The sequence below is a fragment of the Coenobita brevimanus genome, chromosome 101 (assembly GCF_032717465.1).
Source record: "Coenobita brevimanus isolate Jiangsu-jjx chromosome 101, ASM3271746v2, whole genome shotgun sequence".
In the NCBI taxonomy this organism is placed as follows: Eukaryota; Metazoa; Arthropoda; class Malacostraca; order Decapoda; family Coenobitidae; genus Coenobita; species Coenobita brevimanus.
This window is the reverse complement of record NC_137054.1, coordinates 62,038,092-62,051,789: the sequence shown is the minus strand read 5'-3', so window position 1 is coordinate 62,051,789 and position 13,698 is coordinate 62,038,092. Positions and strand designations below refer to the sequence as shown.

Sequence of the window (13,698 nt, the reverse complement as noted above, 5' to 3'; positions counted from 1 at the left end):
CAGGCCGTGTTGGTGTTGTGGTGGTGGTGGTGGTGGTGGGAGGGACATTATCACTTGGGTCAAGGTCACCCGCGGTGGCGTAACTCCTGAGTTGCCTAGTGTGAGTTAGCCTAGGGGACTTAACTTTACTTACACGAACACTAGGCCTACGATAACCTCTCATACGTAAAATTGCTCGTTTACTTCCCTTTCTCGGTGGTGAAGGAGACTCCGACGACTCAGGAGACAGGAGAGCAGACGAGGAGGACGAGAGAACAGGGCTGGGAGTACGTGGCGGGCTTGCGGTGGCGTGACGTGGCGTAGGGGACAATGGCGGTGCACTGGGGTCTCCGCTCCTCTTCCTTTTTTCCCCCTTCCCATATTCGAGGCCCCTTTTCACCGGGGCCTTCCCTGTTGAGGTGCTGGGCACAGTCACAGTCTCCTCCGGCACAGAAATAATCACTTCAGGGCCTGAATCAGCACTCGATTGTGTCTCGGATTCAGCCAGGCTAGACCAAACACCCACGTCACTGCCATAGTCCATAGAGGCTTTCAACAGTTCTGAGGCTATTGCAGAGTCACTTAGCCCCTTGGTAGTCACTGGTAAAGTTTTGAAGGGGGTTGAGGTAACAAAACCCTTTTTCGGAGGGCTAGAAGGCACGGAACTAGAAGAGCTCGAGCTTGACATGGTGTCACCATGGCAGATTTGCGTGGACTGACGCTATTCTGGGGCAAACCGCGCGAAAAATGACAGTGTGACAACTGGGGAAACAAGCGTTTCCCAATAGCAAAAAGTGCTTGCGAGATGACGGCGCAGATTGACACGTATCAGCCGTCCGCGCGTTGCCATATCGCACGACGAGGGAGGGCCGCGCATCGGTGCGTCGGTGGGTAAAAAAAATGAGACTTGGCAACAACCGAGGTCAGTAGTACAAAGGTCAAGTGTGCTAAAAGTAGCTCACGGGTGGCGGGACTGATAGACAATACCAGCTGGAGCCTGCTTGCCCGCGGTTATTCAAAATTAACTCAAATCGCAAACGCGACGACCCGCCGTTCTGCCCTTTGGGCCGACCGTCGCAAATGCGACGACCCGCGTTTTAGGGGTTAATGATTTCTATTCCAGGCTGTCAGTGTTCGCTGGGGACCAGTTTGATGTAGCTTTGAGGGTAAGAGCCTATGAAGGGCAACTTTTCTGAAATGACAGACCCATAAGTAATTTTCCCCATAAGATTAGCTATTTCTAACTCAAGGAATTCTCAAATCATGGCATGTCCTCAGTCTCATAAAGCCGCAATTTGGGAGATTTCACTCTACTCTCTTTTAGACTTTGTACTGAAGGTGTTATACATGCAGCTTTAGCAAAAGAGGCCCAGAATACTTGCAGCAGGACTAAGGGAGACTGAGGAAGCACAGGGGCCAAGGCATATGGGCAGAACAAAGATGCAATACAGGAGAGAAGAAGATATTTTTTTTTTTTTTTTTTTTTTTTTTTTTTAATGTGTCCGACTCTGGGCATAGGCCTCACAGCTTGCTATCAAGGCCCAGCAGTCCTCCTACATACCATACACCTCTACATGTCACCATAGGGTACTCAGGAAAGTGGGAAACATGGTGCAGGTGGGGGATGCGTACTGCACAGGTTACACTGGCTGGCTGTGTGGGTGGAAACAAAGCTTGCAGGGAAAACACACTGGCTCCATGCACATCAAAAACCCTCTTGACTGTTAGGAGTGGATGCCAAGCTCTGAAAAAGCTTAACCCCTTAACTGCGGGGCGTCACTTTCGTGACGCTCGGGAGCAAGGGATCATACCGCGGGGCGTTGCTTTTGTGATTCTGCGTTATTTTGAATTCACCCGGGCTTCCAAGTTGGGGCTTGTATCATCTATCAGTACTGCCAATGTCCAACACTAGTCAGCACTCCTAATCTCATCTGTACTCCCATCCATTGTTGACAATTTAGCCATTTCTCCCCGTTCTTGACTCCCCTCCCTACCCCCCCTCCATTACCCTATCCTCTCGCCTGCCTGGCCGTGCCACGCTAAGTAAATCTTCCCTGGAATTTTTCACTGATTTCATCCATTGAAATAAGCCCTATGCCCTATTCTTATACCAAATAATATATACAAGAAAGAAATAAGGTAAGTGAGAGTGCCATACACCTGGAATTGGCTAATTATCACCTGACAACACCTCATGTGCACTCGTTCGCTAATTTTCGCTGTTTATTTCCCCTTGAAATATGCCGTATAATCTATTTTCGTAATAAATATACATACAAGGAGGGAAGGGAGAGGCCTAAGTGATATTTACATTCACCTGGAACTACCTAATTTATAATGTATTGTCTAGATTTCCTGCCAATCATTTCACTGCTATAAATTAGCTGCGTCAAGAGGCTAAACGTTGGCAGTACTGATTTCCCTAGGTAGGCCACCACCCCAGCCCACCCTTATCAGTTCACTCTCATCTTCCAGCGTGGGGGTACGTCTGTTCGCTCTTGCTAACTTCAGGGACTTTCCACCCCCATGCAAAGGGCCCTGTGACCTTTACCCCCTACTAAACCTCGTGTGGAGAGAGGTCAAGGGCTTACAATTGATAAAAGAGTGACTACGATCTTTCTATTGAGTAAAACAGTGCAAGTGGAATTGTAAATAATGTGTAAACAGCAAGTGAAAGTTTCATTCATTCATTCATTCATTGCCAGACGCCATGTATCCCAGACGGGGTGGCCAAGGGCTTAGAGTTAATTGTTTTACAGGGAGGGGCACTAATCCTCCACCAACCCCACTTGACGTAGGGATGCCAACAGCATCTGATGTTCCCAGGCGGTCACCCATCCAAGTACTAACCAGACCCAACGTTGCTTAAAGTAATGAATGTAAATATACGTGAACAGTGGAAAATAGTTTTATAAGTCACTTCAAGTGACAGTGCATAACACAGTGTAAATAAAATAGAAATGTAAATAACGTAAATAAAATAGAGAACGTAAATAGAAATGTAAATGAGTAGTAGTATAAGAATACGAGTATATACCCTAGGAGTAATGAAAGTGAAAGTTTCACTCTAGCATGTCTGAATACTATGAGTTATGAGAGTGAAGGTGAAAGTGACATTCACTCTCAATGCTAGTATACAGGACGAGAAAGTGAATACTACGTATTTTACTGAAAGAAATTGAATCCCTACAGTGACAATAAACTAATAACTGAAGGAAACTTATGGATAAAGACTGTAGATATATATAAGTGTTATATAGTAATAGAAAAATAAAGTGTGAGGAGTTTTATGAATAATAAATGACAGAGTACCAAGAGCGAACTAGCGCAAGTGTGACGGTCAGACGCGCTCGTAATTTTCATTGCTTTCACAGTGGGTTTTTTTTTTTAGTATGGATCCCAAACTACTTGAAAATCATAGAGTAGTGTTTACAGTGTTAATATCTGGCTGTGGTAATCATATTACTGGTTGTCGGGAAGTGTAAAGTGGAGACTTTGTTACCCAACTTCAGAGGTCTCCACAAGTCCTACGGTATCCGACGAAGGCTCAACAAACATTCCAGGAGAAAGCTGAAGGTATGTGCCATAAGCATGTAATTTTAATACTCTAGGACTAATAACTGATTTTTGGCAAATATTTTTTGAGAGTCTGTCGGAGCCCGAATAACCCCGCGGCACACGCAAAACATTGGTAAACATGCCCGCGGTGTAGGGGTTAAAGCAGCTGTCCAGAACATAACCACCATGAATTCCAGAGCCACAAATACCCTGTAGTGAACATGTGGCTCATGGCCTTTGGTTCCTTCTTCTTCGCATAAAAAAGGAAAAAAAAAAATGTGAATAACAAAGGCTGATTGTATATCTCTCATGGCCTCTGAAAAGCTATCAAACATATGACAGGGCTAACTTCATTGCCTGAAATATCCTAAATCACATGCTAGAGAGATGAGGGGGATGGGAGGACAGTGAATCACTGCTTATATCAGCTAATAAAGGCAAAGATCTACTCAGAAAAGCAACATGTCATAAAAGATAAAATTACTGTTTCTGAAACATGCAAAGCAAAAAAAATGGTTCAATGGCAGGGTGAACCCAAATAAAAAAGAAAAACTAAATCAAGGCATGTATAAAGTGCAGGTATATAGTAGAAGATCACACTAGACATGTACTTTATATATATATATATATATATATATATATATATATAAAGAACTAACCTGTAGCATACAGTCCAAGCCAGTCATGTGGCGAGGTACGGTGTGGAGGGAGGCACCAGCGAACTGTTACCCCCTCAGATGACCCCAGCCCTATACTTCGTCGAGAAAGGGTGAGGCAGGGAGGTGGGGGTGGGGGTGGTGCACGTTGAGCTGCTGGAAGAGGAGGCTGAGGGGGCTGTTCAGGGCTGCTGGTAGTTGGGGTGGTGGGGGTGGTGGCCACATCAGAACAACGCGACATGATGGTGGTAGTTGTTGCTGTTGTTATCCTACTACCACCAACACTACCACCACCACCACCGCCGCCGCCGCCACCTCTACCACTGCCCCCACCACTACTGCTGGCTAATCCATCTGTATGAAGGAGACAAGATTTCACTAAAACCATCATTTACTAGTATATAATGAGTAATATGAAAATAACAAAACTTATATAATCCTATACTTATCAAAATATAATACTGTATACAAGACTCAGATGCAAATGCTTTCCTACAAGGAACAAGGAACTCTGCCACACATCCAGTTACTCAAAAAAAAGTTTCAGCCCCCATGCTACACGTATCATTCTGAAAGTGGACATTTATTGTGGTGGTATGAGGTATCCTGTGAATGTAAGTGCATACACTCTTCTTGGTAATTATTATGACATAAAATTGCATAAAACATCACACACTGGGTGCTAGATGTTTTTAGGAACTAGGTCAACAACAGGGCATTTTTTTTTTTTTTTTTTTTTTTTTTTTTTTTTTTAAATGAAAAAAAATCAGTTTTTATTTAAATTGGATTTTTTTATTTTTTTAATAATCAATATAAATATATGAATATACACCTTTATATTCTCTATATATTACTTTAAAATACAGTACCCTCGTGTCTAACATGCGTTTGTCCAGCACGATTCGTGTCCAGCAAGGAGAGCAAAAAATTAGTACAATTTAATACAATTTAAGTACTGTAAAGCGGGTGCGTAAGCATAACACTGACAGAGCTCCGAGAAGTGGGCGGAATCCGCAGAGTTCGCCTCTAGCACGATCACCCATGGTCCAACACGGTCATACTGGACGTTCCCGTGACACTGACAGCCAATCAAAACTTCCGATCGAGTAGCCTCCCCCACCCGCTATCGTGACAAGATCATGATGTCGCCCAATGAAAAACGTTTCTGCTCTCACGTGATGTTTTGTTTAAATTTCTCCCGCCACAGCGCCACTCAGTTGCGTAATTTGCATTGAACCGTGTTTTTTTCTTGCTGCATTTTCTGCCCTTGCTATTGCATTTTACCCTGCTCATGATGCCTAGGAAGCCTTTTGAGAACCCCAAGAAGCGGCGGCACCTACGTCAGGCCACCAAGCTAGAATTCATCGAGAGGCAGAAGAAAGGGGAGAGGAATTTCAAAGGATTTATGAGGGAGGTTGAGGAGGAGCAGCAGCCATTACCCGTTAGTGACGCCAGCAGCCATCCTCCAGGGACCCAGTAGGACTACCTACAGTCTCAGATATCACCTTCCATTCCCAGAAAGCTCACCAACATTATCCTAAAAGGTTAGTTATCATTCATAGTACAGTACCCTTTATTATAATTACAGGAGTACCAATATATGTATAGGTATATGGTAGGTATTTGGGTGACTTTTCCTAGTGTTGCTGACATAATTCATTTTTCCCCATAAGCTCTGTTGTTTGTCCAACACGTTTTTGGTCCAACACGGGACCCATGCATGACAATATTACCGTGTTGGATGCAAGGGTACTGTACATGATGGGGTATTCTAGCATCATATTACATCATCTTATCTAACCTGTTTACAACATGTCTGAACCTGTCCTACGACTGACCCTGCAGCCAACCAGTCACTGGCCAGTGTTGCACTATCACTCTCTCTAACCTGATCACATCATGTTTAGGACATGTCCTGACTGAGACAGTGTGTAGTAGGTTGGCTCTTAACCACTCAGCAATAGCTCAATTGTCAGACAGTAGGGATGTCACTGACCACAAGACTTAATGTATCTGGTAGAAAGAGTGATCCAGTGTGGCAGTATTTTGAAAGAATCCCCTCAAAATCTGGGAAAGGACGGAGAGCTAAATGCAAACAGTGCAAACTTGAGTTACAAGGTCTAGTAGCAAGACTGAAGCTGCAGAGAGAGAAATGTGAGCAGCTTCAAATGGAAGTATCAGAAGAGGATGTGGATGATCCAGGTATGTAAATATATTTGCAAAGTTAGTACGGTAACTCTCTGAAAAATTCAATCACTTAATGCTAGTTTTGAAATATACTGAAGTTGGCGATACTTGTAATTTGTGCAGATACCTGTTTTATTGTGTGTACGTACAATATCATCCCTCTAGGTCACTGGTTCTCAATCAATAGGCTACAGCCCACTGGTAGGTCATGGGATGATTCAGTGGTGGACCACATTATCTTGTTAGACCTGATATGTCAGAAATGTTGAAGTGGCAAAAACAGAGGCACACAAAGTGCATGGTATTTTTATCAAGTGAAAGAATTATGATTTATATAAGGGTCATGAGAGCACCTATAAATTTTTGTAGCTCTATAACTTAAGTGTCTTTTTCTCATATTTTGGTTTGGCACTGGCAGCTGTGCACCAAAAGAACTTGTGAGTTCCAGAAATAGGCTTTGCAAAAAAAAAAAAAAAAAAAAAAAAAAAAACACTGATCTAGTTAAATTAGTTTCAGTGCAAAAAAACTTTGTTATGTCGCCATCCCACACTGCCACAGGCTCCAACAGCAGTAGCACAGTATTGGATGAACGCTGCCCAATGAGTTGTTCTTCCTGTGGTCAGCCTTTAGGTGTACAGTACCAAAGGTCAGCTGAGGCAAAAATAAACACTGGCTTCATAAAGTTCACTGTCTTTATTTTCCACATAATTCCACTTAATGCTTTCCAACTTCACTTCACTGTTCTCACAAGCACAGGAGCTATACAAACTTTAATAACCGCAATTACACTTAATGCTTGACAACACTTCACTATTTTCACAAGTACCGAAAATATACAAACTTCAATAAACACTTCAGTGTTTTCACAAGCACTGCACTGACACAGAATTACATGCAAACTGAACAGAAAACCAACTGAACTTGAAATAGTCCCTTCCCCATCCTTACATAAGCTTGCATTATTCGAGAAACTTCTACCGCAAACTCAATAAGGCAACAGCTAACAGTTACAAACTCGGGGACAACCAAAACATGCCGAGTTCTTCTTACATTATATAACACTCTAAATCAACTACCATATGAACTTAAATTAAAGTACATAATTAACAAGCAATCACATAAGTAAAACATTATTGAGAAAAACAGTACAAAAATTAATGCATAACTTACGAAATATCTACACTCACAAACAGCGGGCAAACTGGCAACTCTGACTCGTACCAAAACCTATGGTAAACATCAAGAAACATCAAGATGCTCCTTGACTACCTAACTGGCAAATCTCACTTCTTAACACTAACCCCTCCCTATATACTACACAGTATATACAAACATAAACCTTAATGGAACATCTAACTATACACAAAATAATCCTTCAACTTATCAGGTCTTCTTCTATGCCACTTCCGACGACGTCCTTGCTCCTCCACACAGTCCACTCCTCCAGGAAGGTCTTGGTCCTCTTCCTTATTCACTTCTTTCCTTGGGAAACTGTCACCATCCTCTTGCACTTCAGCTCCTTGGTCCTCTTCAACATCCTCGGCTGCGAGAGAGCACGATCCCTCGGAGACATCCCAGCTATACTGTCCTGGCCCATGGTACTGCCACACACGGTTCATGTGCACCACCTTTGGGCGAGGCTTCCTGCCTCCTCGAATCCGATATGTTACATCTGATAGGCGGTCCAACACAGTGTAAGGCCCGTCCAATGGGCTTTGCAGCTTCGGTGACTGTCCCTTCTTTTGCTGAGGATTGTATAACCAAATATGGTCACTATCTTGAAGCTCATCTCACTTGCCTTGGCATCATACTTGCACTTCATCATCTCCCCTGAAAACTTAAGGGCTCCTTGCACTTGATGATGCAACTCAGCCAGCCTTTCCTGAAGGTGCTTTGCATAGCCGGTGGTGTCTGTAGGCAGCTCTTCACCAGGTGGTCTTCCCATTAACAAGTCAACGGTTAAGCATAACTTGTGGCCCAACATTAATTTTGCAAGGTGTAGCCGGTAGACTCATGGGATGCAGACCTACATGCCATCAGCAACGAAAGTAACTTCTGGTCCCATTCTGTTTGTCCCTCTATGCAGTACTTGTCCCAGGGTCCAGTTGAATTTCTCCACCATCCCATCTGACTGTGGCCTTAGTGGGGTCATCCTGGTCTTTTTGATCCCCATTAACTTGCAGAACTCATGGAACACAGCAGACTCAAAGTTTCTACCCTGGTCTGAATGTAGCTCTTGTGGCATCCCAAAATGACAGAAAAACCGGTCAACCAACACCTGAGCAACAGTTGCAGCCTCTTGGTCGGGGATGGCATAGGCTCCTGGCCACTTTGTGAAGTAGTCCATGGTGACACATGTATGCCAGTTTCCTCCTTCCATGAGTGGCAGAGGTCCAGCAATGTCCACCACGATTCTTTCCATCAGTGCACCCACTTGGTACAGCTGGAGTGGGGCACAACCACGTTTCTAGGGTCCCTTCTTGGCACAGCAAACATCACAGGCCCAACACCACTCTTCAACATCCTGACACATGCAAATCCAGTAGAACCCCTGTTGCAATTGGCTCAGAGTTTACTTCACTCCCAGGTGCCCACTAGTGATCTGGTTATGAGACTCATCCAAGATCTTAGACCTCATTTTCTTTGGAACCACCAGTTGCCAATACTTGCCGAGGCAATCGGGTGTCTCCCACTGATGCTCCAGTAGTCTGTTGTTCAAACGAAGAAGGTCCCACTGACTCCGGTAACTCTTGGTTGCAGGGCTTAACCTGGAAATTTCTTCCCAAGATGGTCGCACTGTACTCCACTGGAGCCACTCTAGCACTGGTTGTAAACCTGCATCCTCTTCAGGTATGCCTCTGACGCTGGCCCTGTCACAACCTTACGGTGGCATTTCTTGCCAAGATTCCCATTCCTACTACACTCCATGCCGTCTGTTCTTCCGTCTTCTCTTACACTGTTCATCAAGGTTCTCCTGCTTTCCTTCAGTGGTGGGGCTTCTTGGGAAAAATTGGCTAGTTGTTGCCTCTCATCACCAGCCTTCACTAATTTACCCTCATCATTCTCATTTGGACGCTCATAGTTGAAGTGTCCCACCTCACCACATGTCCAACAACCGTTTGTTGCAATCTGAGATTTCCTTGCACTGTTCCGTCTTGCTCCTTCTTCCATTTGTAACAATCCACCTTCTTGTGTCCCAGCTTCCTGCAGAACCAGCAACCTCCTCTGATCTTCTCCTGTTCTCTCTTCCACCTCTAGCAATCTACTTTCCGATGCCCTGGATTTTCACAGTACCAGCACCTTCCTTCAAAATTTCCCACTTCCCATACCTTCGCCTTTCTTGCCTTGAATCCTGCACTACGACCTGTCCGAAAAGTGGATGTACTGGACCTGACATAGGACTCAAACTCTAGAGCCCTGGCTAGTACTTCTTGCATGCTTCTGGGTTGTGCCTGCTTCACTTGCACTTTCAACTCTGCACTGTCAAGAGCATTGATGAACTGGTACCTCAGAGGAATGGCCAACAGGTTAGGTGCTGCTCCAGGGTATGCCTTGTATGCCACACTCTCCAGGTCATGAGCAAGCTGTTGTGGGGATTCTCCTCAAGCCCATACACGGCTCTGGAATCTTGCTTTGTAAACCTCAGTCTGGTACATCGTTTCATACCTGGACTCCAGCACTTCTACAAGGGACTGATAACTGTTCCTCTCCATCACTGACATCTGGCCCTGAATTTCATTGCAGCACCCTTAAGGCTAGCAGCAAGCTGCTCTGTCCTCTGCCGATCATCCCAACCATTCTGATCTGCAAGTAACTCAAACTGTGCACGGTAGGCTTCCGAAGATACTCTACCATCAAATTCTTGAGGTTTCTTTTTAACTGGACCCCTGTTATAGCCATGCACTTCACTGGTTTGGGGCCTAAAAACTAGGGCATCATAATTAAGGCCAGGACTTAAAACTTCTGGATTCTGATTATTCAGCCCTGTAATGCTACCTTTAGATACCTGGGATCCGTCAAGATTCACCATACACTGTCCAATCCTTTCATATACTCCCTGTACACTAACCTGAGGCTCAGCAGTGCAGTATCTCTCTACAGCCTCCATTTTCTCACTAATTATTTTCACATGGTCGACTACATGCTTCAGCTGGTTATTTACATGCTGTCTCCACTCCGCCACTATTCCCTCACTAATCTTTAGCTGGCTGTCTACATGCTGTTTACACTCCATCACATTATTGCTTACCTCATACTTCTGCTGCCCAGCTTAACTTCCTCCTTAAGCTGTTGCTGTTCTTCCTTCATTTCCCCCATGAATGCATCTAGCTGTCCTTGCATCCTCAGTTGTACTTCCCTCTGTTGCTCCTGTAATGCCTCCTGAAGCTGTTCACATTGATCTTTCTGTTCTTCATTCTGTGCCTGTATTTGTTCTTTGCTTTCTTTCCAGAACTCTTTCATCATCATCATCATCATCATCATCCAATCCTATGTTGCCCCATGAGGAGTATAGGAGCCCGGGGCTCGGCAGTTGGTCCTGACATTTAAGATGAGAGTGACCAGCCTCATTCATCCCTGAGTGGCATTACGTGAGCAATAAACCCCAACCATCCCTTGGATATAAACCTTCACCGGCTCAATCCAACTGGAGCACAATAATTACCCACTAAACCACCAGGCGCCAAAATTTGGTTATATGGTTACCATCCAGCGTAGTAAATAGTTTCCTGGTGTACAGGAAACCATTTGGCTTGTCACTCAGTGTAGAATCACCCATAGGTAGAAGGAAGAGGAAAGAATGAAGGAATGAAAGACAGAAGAGGGAGTGTAAAGTCACCCGTAGGCAGAAGGACGAGGAAAGAACGAAGGAAAGATAGAAGCTGGAAGGAAAGAAAGATGGAGGAGAGGACAGGGCAGACACCCGAGAGCAGCACTACATTGAGTGAGTGGATGGTGAGAGCCCCCACAGAGCTCTTTCTGGGCCTGTAATTGTGCTTGGAGTTTTTTCTGTCCTTCATTCTGTGCCTGTAAGTGTGCTTATAGTAGTTTCATAATTGCACCCAGCGATACCTCTTCCTGCCTAGCTTGGCCTCTTGTCTGGACACCTTCTTGCTCCATGTCGAAGGTTAGCCTCACTGCAGCCCTTAAAAATAATCCACATTCCCGACACCAGAGTTATGTCCCAGTCCCACACTGCCACAGGCTCCAACAACAGTAGTACAGTATTGGATGAACATTGCCCAATGAGTTGTTCTTCCTGTGGTCAGCCTTTAGGTGTACAGTACCAAAGGTCAGCTGAGGCAAAAATAAACACTGGCTTCTTAAAGTTCACTGTCTTTATTTTCCACATAATTCCACTTAATGCTTTCCAACTTCACTTCACTGTTCTCACAAGCACAGGAGCTATACAAACTTTAATAACCGCAATTACACTTAATGCTTGACAACACTTCACTGTTTTCACAAGTACTGAAAAAATACAAACTTCAATAAACACTTCAACGTTTTCGCAAGCACTGCACTGACACAGAATTACATGCAAACTGAACAGAAAACCAACTGAACTTGAAATAGTCCCTTCCCCATCCTTACATAAGCTTGCATTACTCGAGAAACTTCTACCGCAAACTCAATAAGGCAACAGCTAACAGTTACAAACTCGGGGACAACCAAAACATGCCGAGTTCTTCTTACGTTATATAACACTCTAAATCAATTACCATATGAACTTAAATTAAAGTACATAATTAACAAGCAATCACATAAATAAAACATTACTGAGAAAAACAGTACAAAAATTAATGCATAACTTACGAAATAACTACGCTCACAAACAGCGGGCAAACTGGCAACTCTGACTTGTACCAAAACCTACGGTACACATCGAGAAACATCAAGATGTTCCTTGACTACCTAACTGGAAAATCTTGCTTCTTAACAACTTTAAAAAAAGAAAACAAGAATTATTTGCCACTTGAAAAATTTTTGCTGGTAGTGGGGGGGGGAATTGGAGAAGGATATCTATCTATTTATCAACAGTGCACCCTCACACAATGCAAGTTTATGGGCAGCAGAAACCCTTGCATTCTACAATTTCACATTGTGTGAACCAAAGAACTTATGGAAAAAATGGTATATGGTGGACAGCCCACCCAGAGCTTGGTCTTCGGGTCCCCTTCCAGCTTGCTCTACCCTGCTAATACTTTGTCTAATAGTACTTCTAGTTGGACAAACAAATAAAACAACAAATAGAACACCATGTACCTTTATTTAAGTGACTTCTGGGCTTGTTAAGAAAGGAGGTGGTGGGTATCCGAGGCTCTACTCTTGCCTCACAGGGCGGGGTGCCCATTGTCACTCTCACTGCTGGAGGTGCTATAAAGCTTTCACAGTCGACAGCTGAGACCATAATGAACAGGTGGGTACTGCTTTGATGCTAAAACAGACCACAGGATGTGAGGTACAACATGTGTTCTAATGGCAATATGGAGGAGAAGTGTCTGTTTACCCAGGAAATTCGGTAGATGGCATGTAGATGACTGGCTAGCCGCCCGCCATTTTGGATTTGGCTCATTGCCAGTCACCGGCCTTCGTGTGACTGACTCACATTGTCCAGCCCGAAACTCGTAGTGATGGCAGGAAGTCCATTTTTGCCTTGGAATCATACAGCCCATTCACATGTTGGTTGATAAAAATAAGCATTTTCTGGATTGACCTGGCATTGTCAGTGATTTGCATCATGTGAGTTCGCATTGTGTGGGGGTGCACTGTGTCTATCTATCTATCTTTAGTCAATATGTTGTATTTTGCTCAGAAATTAGTCTGTCAGCTAAGATGGTGTATTTTCTTTGTATATTTTTCCTTTCCGTATGGTTGTCCTGTAAAAACAAAATCCTGATTTAAGTCAATGATTATTTTTTTAAAAATCATTTGATTTAAATCTTGATTTAATCAGTGATTTAAATCAACTTGATTTAAGTCATACAACCCTGGTCAAGTTTGCAGAACTCACTCATTTTCATATCCATCAAACCTCAGGTGTGCAATACTTTTTTGACTGACTGTACACAGAATGAAAGTTCAGGTGAGGTGGCATTTACACATTAGCAAATCATTGTACATATTACGGAAGACTGATTCCCTGCTCAGGGCAGACCCTTTGGAATCGGGAAGGGGGGGAAAGAATACCGTATTACTCGCACATTTCCCGCAAGTCATGAAAACAACCAAAATGAACGGGGTGGCAGGACTAGTACAGTTTCTCATTGCCACTGAATGGCCTTATAAAAAAAAAAAAAAAAAAAAAAAAAAAAAAAAA

General features: G+C 43.8%; 1 protein-coding gene across 1 annotated transcript in view; it reads right to left on the bottom strand.

Annotated features, from left to right (window-relative positions):
• LOC145415053 (uncharacterized) overlaps positions 1 to 4,434 on the bottom strand; it is a 680,222-nt gene extending 675,788 nt beyond the window's left edge. Inside the window, 1 exon segment of the mRNA XM_080284468.1 lies at positions 4,197 to 4,434. Within this exon segment, the coding sequence (XP_080140594.1) occupies positions 4,197 to 4,434 (238 nt within the window).
• Between the last annotated feature and the right edge of the window lie 9,264 nt (positions 4,435 to 13,698).